At 44.1% G+C, this 18,326-nt stretch overlaps 1 protein-coding gene across 1 annotated transcript; it reads left to right on the top strand.

Annotated features, from left to right (window-relative positions):
• Nucleotides 1-6,171: 6,171 nt before the first annotated feature.
• Nucleotides 6,172-17,811, top strand: SOX18 (SRY-box transcription factor 18). Its single transcript, XM_068263193.1, has 2 exons — nucleotides 6,172-6,673; nucleotides 12,725-17,811. Exons 1-2 carry the CDS (start codon nucleotides 6,361-6,363, stop codon nucleotides 13,510-13,512), a joined length of 1,101 nt encoding a protein of 366 aa, XP_068119294.1. The 5' UTR covers nucleotides 6,172-6,360; the 3' UTR covers nucleotides 13,513-17,811.
• The last annotated feature ends 515 nt before the right edge of the window (nucleotides 17,812-18,326 follow it).

Raw genomic sequence — 18,326 nt, 5'->3', positions numbered from 1 at the left:
CGGAGTCACACCTGGAACAGGCATGCAGCCAGCGGAGTCACACCTGGAAAAAGCATGCAGCCAGCTTAGTCACACCTGGAACAAGCATGCAGTCAGCGGAGTCACACCTGGAACAGACATTCAGCCAGCGGAGTCACACCTGGAACAAGCATGCAGCCAGAAGAGTCACACCTGGAACAAGCATGCAGCCAGAAGAGTCACACCTGGAACAAGCATGCAGCCAGTGGAGTCACACCTGGAACAAGCATGCAGCCAGCGGAGTCACACCTGGAATAGGCATGCAGCCAGCGGAGTCACACCTGGAACAAGCATGCAGCCAGCGGAGTCACACCTGGAACAAGCATGCAGCCAGCGGAGTCACACCTGGAACAAGCATGCAGCCAGCGGAGTCACACCTGGAACAAGCATGCAGCCAGCGGAGTCACACCTGGAACAAGCATGCAGCCAGCGGAGTCACACCTGGAACAAGCATGCAGCCAGCGGAGTCACACCTGGTACAGGTATGCAGCTGGCTGTGCTGTTTGGTTTAGATGTGCGAGTCACAGCTTTTCCTGGATGTAATTACAATTGAGACATTCACACATTCACTGTCCATTTAGCTGTCTGTCTGGAGTTCATTTATGTTAAAGGATAACTATAATAAAATAAAAAGTTATATGTTCTAAGCACCTATCTTTATTGAGCGTGTAACATAAACATTATACATAATCAGTACCACACTGAGCAGTGTGTATTGTAACTAGCAATACGTGCTGCTCAGAACTTCTCCACGTTTTATTTTTGCTTTATTGCTTTGGCCATTTTTCGGGCTGTTTCTTTAAGGGCATTTAAACACACCGGACCTCACACATTCCCACAGAGTCCAGCTTTTCCAAATTAGGCTGTTTGGCAAGTCTAGGTCGACTTTTGGCCCGGATCACAGTCTGCAGTGGCCAGTGTGGTCTGGCACACGCCCTCCGCCCTCGTATAACAAGCAGGATGTCAGGGGGGATACAGATGGATTGTCAGCCTTTATGGCAAGCCATGCATTAAAAAAATATGATGTAGGTGGAGCAAGCAGCTGGTGTTACTGGCTTGTATGTTTTAGTGGAATGTTGGGATTTTTTTTTTACTTTTGGCTAAAATGTTCAGACGGCTTCAAACATTTAATTATTATTATTATTATTTACTGTATTTATAAAGCGCCAACATATTACGCAGCGTTGGCTATTTAATGCCTATCTCCTCCCCCCTCCATGGCCGATTGAGATAAATACCCCACATATGCATGGAAGAATAATGCCCAAGTAGGGTTTTGCAGACCCAGAATACCAATCACATGGCCTGTGTGCCAGTTTACAAAACTCCCTCGGATCAGATCACTGGGAGTGACCATGATGGCCTCCCATGGCCTTTTTCTAGCAAGCTGGTTCCTTAACTCCACCTTTTTAGGTGTTCTTTACAAGGGTGAAAGGAGATAATCCACCACCCCTCCCGCCATAAACGTCACTGTATAACAAGCACCTCCAATATTAATTAAGTACTTGGCTGCCATTATGTCTCGCTAAGTGCAGTTCCCATCATCTCCCTCGAGTAGTGATGTGGCGAACCTCCGATTTTCAGTTCGCGAACCTTCGCGTAAGGTTCAGTTCACGGAAAAGTTTGCGAACCGCAATAGACTTCAATGGGGAGGCGAACTTTGAAAAATAGAAAAAATTATGCTGGCCACAAAAGTGATGGAAAACATGTTTCAAGGGGTCTAACACCCGGAGGGGGGCATGGCAGAGTGGGATACATGCCAAAAGTCCCGGGGAAAAATCTGGATTTGACGCAAAGCAGCGTTTTAAGGGCAGAAATCACATTGAGTGCTAAAATGCAGGCCTAAAGTGCTTTCAAACATCTTGCATGTGTATACATCAATCAGGGAGTGTAATTAGAGTACTGCTTCACACTGACACACCAAACTCAGTGTGTAACGCACCGCAAACAGCTGTTTGCGTAGTGACGGCCGTGCTGGACTGATGCGCACCGTGGCGAGAGTGTAGGCCGTGGCAGTTTTCCAGCCCATATGGTCGCCGGGCTGTAGTAGCTCAATGATAGAACAACAGTGACTGTCCAGCTGATCAAATTTGGTCTGTCCACAATGAAGCAACGACCTTATTATCTTCTTGTATGTAGGTAGGCATAGGTAGGAGTCCCAGTATAGGTAGGTAGGCATAGGTAGGTGCCCCAGTAGTTAGCTAGGCATAGGTACTAGTCCCAGTATAGGTAGGTAGGCATAGGTAGGAGTCCCAGTATAGGTAGGTAGGCATAGGTAGGTGCCTCAGTAGTTAGCTAGGCATAGGTAGGAGTCCCAGTATAGGTAGGTAGGCATAGGTAGGAGTCCCAGTATAGGTAGGTAGGCATAGGTAGGTGCCTCAGTAGTTAGCTAGGCATAGGTAGGAGTCCCAGTATAGGTAGTTAGGCATAGGTAGGTGCCTCAGTAGTTAGCTAGACATAGGTAGGAGACCCAGTATAGGTAGGTAGGTGTCCCAGTAGTTAGCTAGGCATAGGTAGGAGTCCCAGTATAGGTAGGTAGGCATAGGTAGGAGTCCCAGTATAGGTAGGTAGGCATAGGTAGGTGTCCCAGTAGTTAGCTAGGCATAGGTAGGAGTCCCAGTATAGGTAGGTAGGCATAGGTAGGAGTCCCAGTATAGGTAGGTAGGCATAGGTAGGTGCCTCAGTAGTTAGCTAGACATAGGTAGGAGACCCAGTATAGGTAGGTAGGCATAGGTAGGAGTCCCAGTATAGGTAGGTAGGCATAGGTAGGTCCCCTAGTATAGGTAGATAGGTAGGTGTCCCCGTATAGGTAAGTAGGTGCCCCAGTAGTTAGGTAGGCATAGGTAGGTGTCCCAGTATAGATAGATAGGCAGGGCCTGGCTGGCACAGTAATAACAATTACCAAGGTCCAGCTGCAACAGATAGGGCTGTATAATGTCAGTGAGCAGCACACAAAAAAAAACACATTAGGAAAACATTAGCTCTCAAAAGAGCTGTTGAGGGGTGCTATTTTAGCAATAACAATCAGCCAGGAGCAAGCCAAGGGCCTAACTAATCTTTCCCTAGGAGAAAAAATCTGCAGCAGCTCTCCCTAGTCTGTGTATTTGCAGCAGGCACACGAGTGAGTGTCATGGCCAGCGAGCCTTTCTTATATAAGGGGGGGTGGGGCTCCAGGGCTTAGTAAAGCCTGAATGGCTACAATGTGCCTGCTGACTGTGATGCAGAGGGTCAAAGTTGACCCTCATAGTGCATTATGAGGAGAATAGAACTTCCGCAAAAGTTCGCCTGGTCCAGGCGAACGCGCACCACCGAAGTTCGCCTGGAACCGTTCGCTACATCTCTACCCTTCGAGTGCAGCCATATAATGCATTAAGCCATAGACCCTGAACAAGCATGCAGCAGATCAGGTGTTTCTGACAATATTGTCAGATCCGACAAGATTAGCTTCATGCTTGTTTCATGGCTACATAGTGCACATGCACAGAGTGCTCCTATATTCTGGCACACGGTCAAGGACGTGCTCCGCCGGGACAGTGCCTAGTCACCAACACCACCGACCAGGAGGTAACTTTCCAGGATCGTTAGAAGAGAATTGAGGGGCATAGGCAAACGCAGGGAGGGGATTACAGCTGCCCAGAATCCCCCCTCAGACCAGGGTGCAGTGTCTGGGGACAGGCATAAGTTAAGACACCAGAATATCTGCAGGCATCCTGCAGCTCACAGCACCGCCCCCTTTCTTTCCCTGCTACAGTTGACTTTGGATGTAGCAGCAGCGTGTGAACAGAGCATTGAGCAGCAGTGTGTGTACAGAGCATGGAGCAGCAGCGTGTGTACAGAGCATGGAGCAGCAGCGTGTGTACAGAGCATGGAGCAGCAGCGTGTGTACAGAGCATGGAGCAGCAGCGTGTGTACAGAGCATGGAGCAGCAGCGTGCGTACAGAGCATGGAGCAGCAGCGTGCGTACAGAGCATGGAGCAGCAGCGTGCCTACAGAGCATGGAGCAGCAGCGTGCATACAGAGCATGGAGCAGCAGCGTGCGTACAGAGCATGGAGCAGCAGCGTGCGTACAGAGCATGGAGCAGCAGCGTGCGTACAGAGCATGGAGCAGCAGCGTGCGTACAGAGCATGGAGCAGCAGCGTGCGTACAGAGCATGGAGCAGCAGCGTGTGTACAGAGCATGGAGCAGCAGCGTGTGTACAGAGCATGGAGCAGCAGCGTGTGTGCAGCGTGTGTGCAGCGTGTGTGCAGAGCATGGAGCAGCAGCGTGTGTACAGAGCATGGAGCAGCAGCGTATGTACAGAGCATGGAGCAGCAGTGTGTGCACAGAGCATGGAGTAGCAGCGTCTATACAGAGCATGGAGCAGCAGTGTGTGCACAGAGCATGGAGCAGCAGTGTGTGCACAGAGCATGTGTGTATATACAGAGCATGGAGCAGCTCTGGGAAACTCAGAGTCAGGTATGAGCACAGCCCTGTTCACCTACTGGTTCACTTTCCCCTTCCTTAGCAATGTCAGCTGCTCTCCCTACCCGCGGGCGATCAACGGTAATTTTCCGCACGGAACGATCGACGGGATCGGACGAAATGGATCGAAATTCGGCGTGTTGCGGGAACGATGTGACAGCAGATTCGATCCCAGTGATCGAATCTGCTGTCGATCTTGTGGGAATCGGCCTAGTGTATGGCCAGCTTAAAGAGAATCTGTATTGTTAAAATCGCACAAAAGTAAACATACCAGTGCGTTAGGGGACATCTCCTATTACCCTCTGTCACAATTTCGCTGCTCCTCGCCGCATTAAAAGTGGTTAAAAACCGTTTTAAAAAGTTTGTTTATAAACAAACAAAATGGCCACCAAAACAGGAAGTAAGTTGATGTACAGTATGTCCACACATAGAAAATACATCCATACACAAGCAGGCTGTATACACCCTTCCTTTTGAATCTCAAGAGATCATTGTGTGTTTCTTTCCCCCTGCATCTCTCATGCACTGAAGTTTCAGGCTGCTCTTTCCTTCCTGCAAACAGCTTTGCCCTTGTCTAATTCCTCAGTATGTGAAAGCCCAGCCAGCTCAGAGGACGATTTATCCAGCTTGTAAAAGATGAGAGAGAAGAGAGAAACTGCCCTAATCTAAATAATACACAGGCAGTGTGCATAGAGGGGCCTGGAAGGGGGAGTTCATAGCAGAACCACAACACTGAAGAACTTGACAGCCTTCCAGACACAGGCCGACAAGTCTGACAGGGGAAAGATACATTGATTTATTACAGAGACTAGTCTGTGATAGCAGAAAGTGCTGCAGTAAGCCAGAACACATTAGAATAGCTTTTGGAACTTGTAGGATGATAAAAAACAGGATGCAATTTTTGTTACGGAGTCTCTTTAAGGCTGAAAATTTTGTTACAGAGTCTCTTTAAACAATACCATTTGCCTGGCAGCCCTGCTGATCTATTTGACTGCAATAATGTCTGAATGACACCAGAAACAAGCATGCAGCTAATCTTGTTGGATCTGACAATAATGTCAGAAACACCTGATCTGCTGCATGCTTGTTCAGGGTCTATGGCTAAAAGTATTAGGAGACAAAGGGTCAGCAGGGCTACCAGGCAACTGGTATTGCTTATAAGAAATAAAAATGGCACCCTCCATATCCCTCTCACTTCAGGTGTGCTTTAAGCTCGGGATCAGTCGATGACAGTCACTAATGGGCTGTATATAAGTTTTGTTTTGTTTTTGGCCCGATCCGATCTTTTCCTCGATCGGAGATGGAACCTGGAATAAATATTGCATGGTGTATACCAGTCTATATTTTACCAGAAATCAAAGGCGACATTCCCTAGCAATCCAGAACTCATCGCTTTATCCACAGTCCCTGTAGTCTCAACAAGCATCCTTTAACTGCAATCCCAGGGTTACTGGAGAGAGAGCGCGGACAGATCACAAGCGTGTTTCCTCCAGACACCCCTTAAGAGGTTAACTGCTTAATCATCACAGTACAGAGAAGCCAAACTGCTGTCTAGTGTGTCGCCTGGGCTGCCCCCCACCCCTCTGCCCCCCTTCTGTGCCTGGTTCCTCCCTCCCTTAGTGCTGATTGGTGGCAACTTTCTATATTTGGTACCTATTACTCCAAGTTACCCAACAGCTGGATTCTGAATGACAGAAGGCACAGGGACGCCAGGCAGCGCACAGAGGGCACACAAAGACAGATAGCAGACCCAGATAGATAGATAGACAGACAGACAGTCAGAGGCACCACTTACTCTTTCTACAGGAGTATTCAGAGGCGTACCCCAGGACCTACACATTCTGTGTGCCCATTTTGCCCACAAGAGGTGCCCAGCTGGAATGCATAGACCTGAGCCAAGCTACTGCACAGAGGAGACTACTCTGGGCCATCGAAGCGCCAGTTCATGGGTTCCCCCTCCTCCTGCGCCTGACACTCCCGAACCCGGCCAGACCCCCAGCTCGCCACCAGTCCCGGACAGCCCCGCGCCCAGCCCGCCGCCAGGGTATGGATACAGCCAGTCGGAGGACAAGACCGGCGACCCCCGCATCAGGCGTCCCATGAACGCGTTTATGGTTTGGGCCAAGGACGAGCGCAAGAGGTTGGCGCAGCAGAACCCGGACTTGCACAATGCTGTGCTGAGCAAGATGCTAGGTGAGATGGCTGGGAGGTTGGCATGTAACACAGGGCATAGAAGAAAGAAAAAAAATGCATCTATGTTTCAGCAGTCGCTGGGTGCATTTGGTTTAGTAAAATTCAGTGTCCAAATTAAAGATTATTTTAATAAAAGGTATTTTTATACTTCCATTTCTTTGTGATTTTCACTTAAAGCGGACCTGAACTCACAACGTCCTCTCTGCTCTAAAAGAGAAGCAACAGAATAATAAGCTTTAAAGAAAAACATTTCTTTGTTACAGCCGATACAAATCCTGCAATAAATCTGCAGTGTGTCTACTTTCTGCTTTCATGGAAGCATCAATAGGGTTAACATCCTGTGGTTTTAAATGAGCTTTTCTGCCTTATCTGCCGTGGCAGTCAGCTGACACAGGGGAGAGATCAAATTACAGTGGTGATTAGACACAGATGAGGGTGAATTAGACAGGCTAACCTCTCTAAATACATACAGGGTGCATTTCTTTCTATTTTAGTTCAGGTCCACCTTAAAGCAAATCTGTCACATGATGTGGTAGGAGATTATGGGACCAGAGATACGGCTGATCCTCTGTAGATTTACTCCATCAACGCTGACTAAGCAGCAGTGGAAAATCTGAGGTTTTAGGCGGTACTGTAAAAAAAAAAAATCCAACATTTTTGTGTAAACTCGCATAAACGTTTTCAGGCTGATGCTCTTGACCCTTCAGATCATTTTTGTCCATTTGGTTTTGTATTGTGGAAATAATCCAAATGACTCAACCATGGTTTAAGCATTGTTTTGTGACAAATTACCTCTATAGTTTTTTTTAGTTTGTTTCTCTCTGAAAAGGTTCTAGAATAAAATCTCAAATTAAACTTTTATCTAGGTTTTCTATATACGGATCAGAAGTTATCTTTACTTGCTGCTGGTTACAGGGAATGGGAATCTGGTTGATATGGGAGAATCTATGATATATTCCGCCATTTGATTTTGTTTTAACCTATACTCTGAGACAGATTCATCAAGACCGATATAAAGACAATTGGTGCAAAGGCGGGACAACCAATCATAATCCTTGGTTCTTGTAACAGCTAAAATCTGATTGGTTGCTGTCGGCAACCTCTGCGCTTCTACTCTGCATCCATCTTGATAATTCTGCACCAATGTGTATTTAAAGGGAACCTTAAGCGAGAGGGATATGGAGGCTGACATATTTAGTTCCTTTTAAACAATGCATATTGCCTGGCTGTCCTGCTAATCCTCTGCCTCTAATACTTTTAACCATAGACCCTGAACAAGCATGCAGATCAGGTGCTCTAACTGGAATCTGATTGGATTAGCTGCATGCTGGTGCAGGGTCTGTGGCTAATAGTATTAGAGACAAAGGATCAACAGGATTGCCAGGTAACTGGTATTGCTTAAAAGGAAATAAATATGGAAGCCTCGCTTTAGGTTCCCTTTAAGGGGTCAATACTAGGGCTGCTCCTGTATAAATGTAATACAGTTATTTGATACAGAACATTAAAGAGTAGATTTATTAATAAGTACCTGTTATTAGTTGACAAAAGTTTCCAACTCTGGTCTGAGTCATAACAGAATATTGTGAGAACTGCTAAAAAAAAGTACCGGGTCAGAGTTTGTACTATTAGTCACATTCACAAACTCACAAGGACGCAAGGGACAACCTGAATTTATTTGCATACCGTAATAAAAAAAAATGTGCATGTTCATAACCACTAGCTCACTACCCTTTCAGAAATCCTCACAGTGTACTGATATGACCCAGGCACAGATTGAGAGTTTTTGTGTATGTTGGTAGCGTACAGCTTTTGGAGGAACAAATCCTGCCAGGGTTTACTGGATTTCTAATGTTCTCTTTCGCAATCCATTCCTAAAGTATATCCAAAGGAAAAAAATTAGGCACTTTTTGGGTAATGTAACATTTTCATTGTCACAAAAAGACACTTCAACAGTTCAAACTGTGACTGGGGAAGTCACTGGTAGCAACAACAAAACATTTTCTTGGATACTAAAAGTTGTCCAGTTGAAACAAATCTTGTTTTTTCCTTTGGCTATACCAACACCTAGATAAAGGAGAACTTTCAAAGACTTCCGCAAAGAATCTTCAAGGCTCAGTCCACCCTAGATCATCATTTGTGCTTGCAAAGGTTTGAGATCTTAGAAAACATTCTGTGAAGGATCTCATTCATCCAGGTCGTGATGACTCCAAATACAAAAATAAGGTAGCTTCCATTTGACATCGTTTTGTGTTCTGCAAGACATTTCTTCACTTCAACTGTGAAATTTCTTGAGGACTAATGGGGGAGAGAGACACCTAGGCAATTATAAGATTATGTTGAGAGCTAACAGCGCTAAGATCTTTTCATCGACAAATAATGATCTGTGGTGGACTGACCCTGGAAGATACTAAAACGATGTCTATGAAGGTTCATGACTTTACAGGACGTGTTCTACTTTTTCTGGTACACAGTCTAGTTAATGGACACTCTACACATGCAGATGCTAATTGAGTGTTTGGCTGAAACCTTCCTAGATGTTTTAAAGATGATTAACACCTTTGTAAGACAAACTGGAATGAGTGTTAACACTGGTACTAAAGGTCACCACTATGGTCTTGGCATTCTGAGCAGGGCAGGAGGAGAGCACTCATTGGCTTCTTCTTACAGAGCTCACTAGACCACGTTAGCAGCAGTGATGAGGTGCAGACAGGTGTTTTGGAATGCAGTACAGAGGTGAATAGGCCATGTTCTATTAACCTGGTTTGCTCTGCACTTTGAAACACCCATCTTCATCACCTTATCGCTGCTAAAAAGGATCAGCGAGCCCTATTAGGAAAGACGTTAGCTGATTCTCCTCTTGTTTGGTTTGGTGGTAGTTTATCTCTGCACTCAGGCACACATACTTCTGTGCCAAGGGTCACTCATAGCAGCTGTTTAATTTTTATTTTTATGGTAGATTCCAGACAACTGAAACAGCCCACCTGTTTCTAATGTCCCTCAGCCATTCCAGTGGGAAGATGGACAGTTTACCCCACCAAAGCTCCTCAGACATCCTCAGAGGCCAGAGAACTCAATATAGTAAGGTTCCTCAGTGCCAGAGATCATTGCACCACATGGAGATACCATGTAGACCTGGCCTGGACAGTTTGTTTTTAAAGAGGTTTGCGCTGTGGCTGTGATTGCAGTAGTATTATTGTTAATTTTGTAACTTTTCAGCCACCGGTGATAAAAAGCAGCCCAGTCCATTTTTGGTGGATCAATCAAGCTTCCCAATGATCTCCAACCTAGAAGAACCTTAGATAATGAAGCCCTAAGACCCACCGAACTCTCTAGCAAATTTATCTCTGGAACTGGTGACCCCCATGAAATGCCAATGTGAAAGCCGTGATGAGGAATTGAGGATCTCCAGTAACAGATGGATTTGCATTCTAATCCACTGTGACATACTGATTACAGCATTCAGGGCTATATTTTTAGATGAACTGGAGAACCTATGTGGCCAGACGGCAAGGCGAGTGCCAAAATTAAAAATAAAAGTGACAAATACCTGTTAATAAATTGGGTAAATGTTTTAATTCATCAGTCATCTGAAACAAAGCAATCAGCTACTGTAGCTTCTCAATTCCCCTCTCCTCTCATTCCCTGTACCAAAAACGTATTTGTTATCTAAAAACAAGAAGAAATAGCTACAAACTGCCACCAAAAGACAGACTGGAGATGACTAACAAAACCTATTTAACAAATTCTCCCTTTTTACCCATTTTTCATCTCATCCATAATGTAACTTATCTGTGCTTTCCAAGGCACAAAATAATACTGATTACGCCTCCTGATTAATTTAACATTGTTATTTCTTTTCTTGCCTAATTTTTACTACATTTTTGCTTCTTAAGTGCTTAAAATGTGTTATATAGAAGAGGTGGAACACAAATAAGAGCCCTAATTCAATTCACTTTTTCTTTTAAGTTTGTATGATATTTTCGCACTTTGGGCTTGATTCACTAAACCGTGATAACTCAAATATCCCACCTTATCAAAGATATCACATCTTATCAAAGTTAGCACGCCTTATCAGAGTAGCATAGCGAGCGCTACGAACCCGCAGGGGCTCAGGGTAGGACGAGTGCCATTGCCAATTAGCAGGCATAAGTTCATAGCGCTCACTATGCTACTCCGATAAGGCGCGTTAACTTTGATACGGTGTGATATCGTTGATAAGGTGTGATATTTGAGTTATCACGGTTTAGTGAATCAAGCCCTTTATCAGTAAAATGCCTTTTCAGCCCCCAGCAAGCAAGAAAACCACAGAATAGTTTGGATAGTACTTTTCGCCTACTTTTGGTAATTTTTCAATTGCAGAGTGCTGAAAATGTATTTTAAACAGCAGATGAAAAAAAATATCTCCTAGGAGAAAACTTAGGAGAAAAAGTAAATTGAATATAGGCCCACATGCAATTCACTTTTTTCTCTTAGGAGATTCATTTTCTCTTTTCAGCACTTAAGGCCCATACACACGTCGGATTTGCGCGAACGACGGGTCGTTTGAACGTTCCGTCGTTCGCACGTTTCCGCATGAAATCCGGCGTGTGTACAGACTATCGTTCGGGAGATAAGACTGGTTACCAACGATCCGCCGGGCGGATCGCTGGTAACCAGTCTTATCTCCCGAACGATAGTCTGTACACACGCCGGATTTCATGCGGAAACGTGCGAACGACGGAACGTTCAAACGACCCGTCGTTCGCGCAAATCCGACGTGTGTATGGGCCTTAAGCAATTGAAAAAGTACCAGAAAGTAGGCGAGAAAGTAATTTCTTGCTTGCTGAGGGTTTAAAAGTTATTTTATTCACAAGGCCCCTTATTTGCAATTAACTTTTTCTCCTGAGTTTTCTCCTAGGAGATAATTTTTCATCTTCTATTTAAATTACATTTCAGCACTTTGGAATTGAAATGGTACCAAAAAGTAGGTGAAAAGTGCTATAAAAATTATTTTGAGCATTTTCTTGCTTGCTGGTGGTTTAAGTGATATTTTCAAACTTGTCAATGTAATGACTTTTAAACCCTCAGCAAGCAAGTAAACACTTACAATAATTTTGATAGTACCTTTTCACCTACTTTTTGGTAGTTTTTCTATTGAAATATGCTGAAAAGTAACCGTACTTTAAGAGAAAATTAAAGGAGAAAACTCAGAAGAAAAATTGAATTGCATATGAGCCCACCTTTGGTACGATCATTTATGAGAAAAGTTCTCTGAATTCAGTGCCACCGCAGGCATATACAGATCTGTATCACCCTAATACATTTTTGTTGATTGGCTTCTAATTGTGCAAAATGCCATTTGCTTACTAATGTGCAACTGGTTACTCTGTAAGATCAAAAAAGGCAAGCGATATCATGTTAGGACCCTGGGCAATTGCCCCAGGTCCCTGAGCTGGGTGCCAATTGCCAAACCTACCCCCAGGTTACCTCCCAACATAACCGTGGTTCCTTGAGCCCGTGCAGTCTTCAGCACAGTAATGACTCACCTGTCCTGGTCGTTACAGGCCTTCATTGGTCCACGGCTCTGTGCGTTCCATCTACAGTATATCCTCGCAGAGTTGCTTCATGTGCCAGATCACGGAAGAGAGGCACCCCTGTGAGGATGAAGACGGCAACGCACAAAGCCACAGACAAATAGAGGCGCGTGCTGGCTGGGACAGGTTAGTTGGTAGTCTGCTGAAGACTCTGCAGGAGTCCCCAGAACCACAGTTAAGTTGGGGGTGACCTGCAGGTAGCCGGAAGCTGCCTCGGGGGTCCTGGGGAGGAATGTGGTAGCGACAAAGGGCCCCTAATGCTGCTTTTGGGTCAGGTCTGTCTGGGTTGGGGAAGGGATCTTTTGGAAGGAGCGGGAGAGGGTTAATTGTGCCTGGGGCCCCACTGTTACTAGAGCTGGCCAGGAAGTCAAAAGTGACTAATCACTTTTAAGCAAGACCTGCCTTGGTGCCATTGACTGTTTTGTGATATGTTGCATGTTTTGAGGAGATATCTGATGTTACTTTTACTTTCTGATAGGTCAGTCATGGAAGAGCCTTAGTCCCACAGAGAAACGCCCCTTTGTGGAGGAGGCAGAACGGCTGCGGGTCCAGCATCTCCAAGACCACCCTAACTACAAGTACCGCCCACGCAGGAAGAAGCAGGCCAAGAAAATGAAGAGGGCAGAGTCCAACTCAATACTCAGGAGTGAGGGATACTCTGGAGGCCACCCACCTACCGCTCTAACCCACTTCCGAGAGCTGCAGCCTTTGGCATCCAGTGAACTGGAGAGTTATGGGTTGCCCACTCCAGAAATGTCTCCACTGGATGTTCTGGAGCAGAGTGAACCAGCTTTCTTTCCACCTCACATGCGGGACGACGGTGAAACCGTGCCCTTTAAATCATACCAACCTGCCATCAACTATGGGCAGGAGAAGGCACTGAGAGAGCTCTCTATACCATACTCTCCCTCACCTGCCCACATGGGCAACATCCTTAGAACTCCACCGTCCTCAGCTTTTTTCTACAACCCACAAGGTGGGCCACCAACCTGTGCCCCACTGGGTCAACTATCCCCACCACCTGAAGCCCCTCAGTTGGATCCCATGGATCATCTGAATCCATCTGAGTTCTGGGGAGATGTTGATCGCAATGAGTTTGACCAGTATCTGAACATGAGCAGGACTCAAGTGGCCATCCCTGGATACCACTTGCAAATGTCCAAGCTGGCATCTGCTAGGACTATGCCCTGTGAAGAGAGCAGCTTGATATCTGCTCTCTCTGATGCCAGTTCCGCTATGTACTATAGTCCTTGCATCACTGGCTGACTGGAGACTGCAGTGTGCCCAACTGGCTGGTGCCCTTGGTGGCAGATGGACACTGGAACTGGGTGCACACAGTTCTAACTCAGTGTACAGCTGGGTGCCAGGTGCAAATTGTCCCTGTAATAGAGGATTGTGTAAAGGGGTCTCAGAAGGAGGTTATGGCAAACATACAGATGAAATAACTCAAGTCTTATGGACCATGAAACAAGGCAGCAGGACACTTAAAGGGGAACTGCATTTTTAAGGGACATTTCTTGTCTAAGACATGACCTCCTGCAAGTTTTATCAATTACTTTGCTGTAGAATTTTTACCGGCTACCAGGTTTTTCTTCTTTCAGGCATGTCTTTCTACCCCCCTGTTATAATGGTTTATCTGCACTTGAGAAGACCAGCCCACAGTGTGTCTGCACTGGTTATAGCGGAATGGTGGGCCTGGCCTCACTCTGGCTCAGGAAGTAACAGGCATAACTGCAGAATATTACAAATATATTGAAAAATGAAAAGCACAGCAGATGTTTGGCAAAAAAAAAAATGTAGTGAGAAATTGCAGAGAGACTCTCACAAATTAGTTCCACTCAAGAAAATTGTAAATCATACACCTCCTTTAATTTGTGCCTGTGATTGCCTGGTTTAGATCTGACATTGGGGTTAATTTCCCAAAACTTATCTTATGTCTTATCTCACAAATGTATATCTGTCTCCTGGGCCTTATGCAATTCACTTTTTCTCCTAAGTTTTCTCCTAGGAGATAATTTCTAATCTTCTGTTTAAAATAACTTTCAACGCTCTGTAATTGAAAAAAAAAATACCAAAAGTAGGTGAAAAAGTACAGTCAAAGCTATTCAGTGTATTTTCTTGCTTTCTAGTGGTTTAAAAGGCATTTTATTGTCAGGGTGTAAAAATATCAATTTGGAGAAAACTATGGATAAAATATGCAATGAACTTTTTCCCTTAGATGTTATTTTCACATCTTGTCAATATAATGCCTTTTAATCCACCGGCAAGCAAAAAAATACTCAAAATAATTTTGGGAGTACTTTTTCACCAACTTTTTGATACTTTTCCAATTGCAAAGTGCTGAAAAGTCCTTTTAAATAGAAGATGAAGAATTCTCTCCTAGGAGAAAGGTCAAAAAAGAGAGAAAAAGTGAATTGCAATGCATATGTATATCTCTTTCATCTCATGTCTTATTTCCCCTCATCTTAGCAGGAATCAATGCATGACATATACACGTATAATGCACATAACACAAACGTTGTCACATACGTTGATGATTTGTGCCTCTGCGTTATTGGCTGATCACCAGCATAATGTGTGTGGGTTATCACCCAATAACGCACCTAACAGGGGCAACCGCTGTCAGTGTATGTATTGATGTTTGCGGTGCGTGTATTATATGGCAAGTTGAAGTTTACGTGCACTATCAGCGCACTTTAAAGGTGACCATAACATTACTCCATTTTCCTGCACGATTGACTATTCTATTCGATCATTTTATCGGATCAGGGGAGAATCGATTGTGTTCCATTGTGCTCAACCGATGGAAATTGGCAGATATCTGGACAAATCGACCAATTTACTTGATCGGGGGGGATGGAAAACATTGGTTGACCACAGAGGAGTTGGCTACCATTCTCATGATTTCGATTGACACAAAATCAATTTCTGTATTCAGAGCACGGAGGAACAACATCATTCAGATCAATTCGTAAATGAGAATCGCATAAAATCTCACTTGCATCGATTTTCAATCAACCGCACTGTTGTAGATCACCCAATAAATTGCTGCAGATGGGAATGTCGGTTTATTAATCGCTCGGTGGAAAATCAAGTAATGCATGGTCACCTTAAAGTTTACTTAAAGGACATCTGAGGTGAAAATAAACTTATGAGAAAAACAGTTGACTCTATCCTACTTCTCCTAACAAAGACTTTTTTTTTAAAGATATCCCACAGTTTTATTTTATATTTAAATCTAGTTATTAAGTTTTTACTGTTTTGTCTCTGCTCAGTGACACCTTCATTGAAGTATGCCAGAGCTCAAATGTATGAATTGACCCTTTTTATCTCTTTCCTGCTCTCAGAAGCCATTTACTGACAGCAAAGTGTTTGATGGCTGTAATTCCTTATCAGTGAGGGTTATGCTATAGTCTGACCCAGTTCCGACCGGGACAGAAACTGTCACTTGCATACCTGATGTTTAACCTCTTTCAGGCAGAGAAAGAAAAAAAAGGAACACAGCATAGTTATTTGTGTGCATGGCACTGTACATACACATGTCTATCTCATCATGTCACATGTCACCTCAGGTATCCTTTAATCTACCCCCTTATCTATTTCATTTCTTGAATTATTGTATTAGCTTACATCAGAGCTAAAGACTAATAATAAAATCAGTTCAGCATGTATGGCAAAGTCACCTTTTCTAAACAAGTTGCCTTGCTCGCAAATATTGTTCAGGAGCGGTTTAAGAAACATGCCCATCTCTGTGCTACTGCTGTGCTAAACGACTCTGATGAGCTAAGACTTTCTGTTCTCCCCTGAGGTCATTGCTTCACCACCTACTGTCCATCTGTGATAACGTGATTTCAAAGCATGTTATAAGCAAATGAAGACACTATGCAAAGAGAAATTACAATAACTGATATAACTAAGGGAATCATTTTAAACCCCCTTCTCCTTTTCGCCATAAAGCTATCTTGTCTTTACAACACAGCATTAAAACAGGAACTCTATTGGACTTACAAAGCTCACCTGTAATATCAGCAGGTGGCGCTCTAACTTAAAAAAAAACATTATTTGTAATATTTCCTACTGAATAAAATGAAAGTAACAAAAAGCTTTAAAAATCTCAGTTTTAGCAGTAATCCCAAAGCATAAATAAAACAAACACGTCAAGTAAACATTCTCTTTAAAGAAAGGATAGTTATAATATGGCCTGCTCCGGGCAGCTAATTAGTCATGCAGGAAGAGGAGAGTCACTGGGCAGGATGTACGTAGGGTTGCATGATCGGTAAAAAAATATTAGTCAAGTTTCTGGCCATTTTGTAGAATGGAAAGATCATCTTTAACCTACAGCAACCCCAGAAATACTGCAGCCCCCAGCATTTGACTTAAGGTATTGACACTTTATTAGTATTTTGATAATAATACAGCCAAATGTAGCTTGCTTAGTCCCTAATCTAAAAAAAAATCTGTCTGGAAGGGACATAGCATTACATGACCCCTGGACAAGCCTCTGACCCTCAACATCTTTGTGTCCTAACAACGGCAGGTCCTCTTAACCCCCTGACCGCTGGAATAAATGGGTAACATTGCACTGGCCTCTCCTGGTTCCTGAGAGGTTAAATAAGTATTTTAATCTATATGTTTAACAGGTCTGTCTGTTGTATTTGTATACCGTGTAAACATTTTGTTGTTTTTTTATGAAACTTTTTTTTGTACTATGAAAAAAAAAAAAAATACATAAACCCTTGGAATAAGACAATAATCGTGAGAATCTGACAAGAGACAGTTGTTCAAACTGTCAGGAAAACGGAAAATTGATACTTACCTACCGGTAATTTTCCTTTCCCTATGCTTCCATGTCATCACACATGGGTAGATGCCCCGCCCACTCTACCCCACAGGATCTCAACTAGTATAAATTCTCACAGATACTGCCCCCACCCCCAGTCTCCGTAAGCCTCGAATTACCGAAGCTCACAGGAAGGGAGGGACCGGTGTGATGACATGTAAGCATCGGGAAAGGAAAATTACCGGTAGGTAAGTATCAATTTTCCGTTTTCCCTATGCTTCCATGTCATCACACCTGGGATTTAACTAGGAAATGAGAAGGGAGGTACACCATATATAATGCTTGATCAAAGAAAAAATTTAATTATCCATATATTGTGAGTTATCCAATACAACTTTACCAAACATCAAGGTAGATTGTGAAGACAAATCAACTCTATAGTGGCGCATGAAGGTGTTAATTGAAGACCAGTTAGCGGCCTGACACACTTTTTCTGCGGGCACCTTATTTAAAGCTGCCCATGAAGTTGACATACTCCGAGTGGAGTGAGCAGTCAATTGTTGAGGGGGATCTAGTCCCCTAGACTTGTAGGCTTTCTGAATAGTTTTAACAATCCATGTGGATATCGTCCCTGCAGAGGCTGGTTGACCCCTTCTATAACCTGCGGGTATAACCCAGAATCTCTCAGTCTTTCTTATATCCGCCGTTAGCGCTAAGTAGCTTTTTAGCGCTTGGCCTACATCAAGCGGATGGGTTTCTACTCCTTCCTCTTGGGTGAGGAAGTCGAGGACCAAAAAAAGACTGGGGGGGGGGGGGGCAGTATCTGTGAGAATTTATACTAATTGAGATCCTGTGGGGTAGAGTGGGCGAAGCATCTACCCATGTGTGATGACATGGAAGCATAGGGAAAGGTTGGGTAACATTGTGGCCACGCCTCTCAGTCTGTGCACCATGGGGGCGTGTGTATATTTGCAGGAAGTGATGTTACATGCGATTGGTGTACCATGTGACCACAAGTGTTTGCAGACAGAGAATGCCTATATAAGGTGTAGTACTGACAGGAACACCCACTCCCACCCCTTCCTCTCTCTATGCTACTCCATTTTTCATCCCCATCACAAATTCTTATAGCGCTATTTCTATAAAGAATTGCCCTTATGTGTCATCTAGCGCTCAAATAAAACTTTCAAAAGAGAAAGGAGAGATTGTTTGCAATACAGATTTCTCACAAGAGAAGGCGGCATATACTGTATTCAATTAACTTTTTCTCCTGAGTTTTCTCCTAGGAGATCATTTTTCA

The sequence above is a fragment of the Hyperolius riggenbachi genome, chromosome 12 (assembly GCF_040937935.1).
Source record: "Hyperolius riggenbachi isolate aHypRig1 chromosome 12, aHypRig1.pri, whole genome shotgun sequence".
NCBI lineage: Eukaryota > Metazoa > Chordata > Amphibia > Anura > Hyperoliidae > Hyperolius > Hyperolius riggenbachi.
The sequence above is the reverse complement of the archived record's forward strand: the minus strand, read 5'-3'. Positions and strand labels throughout refer to the sequence as shown.

Excerpts from the sequence above, each read along its gene's own strand:
- SOX18 (XM_068263193.1), top strand. The coding sequence starts at position 6,361 with ATGCATAGACCTGAGCCAAGCTACTGCACAGAGGAGACTACTCTGGGC. Across the intron at positions 6,674-12,724 it reads TGTGCTGAGCAAGATGCTAG|GTCAGTCATGGAAGAGCCTT; the intron begins GTGAGATGGCTG and ends ACTTTCTGATAG.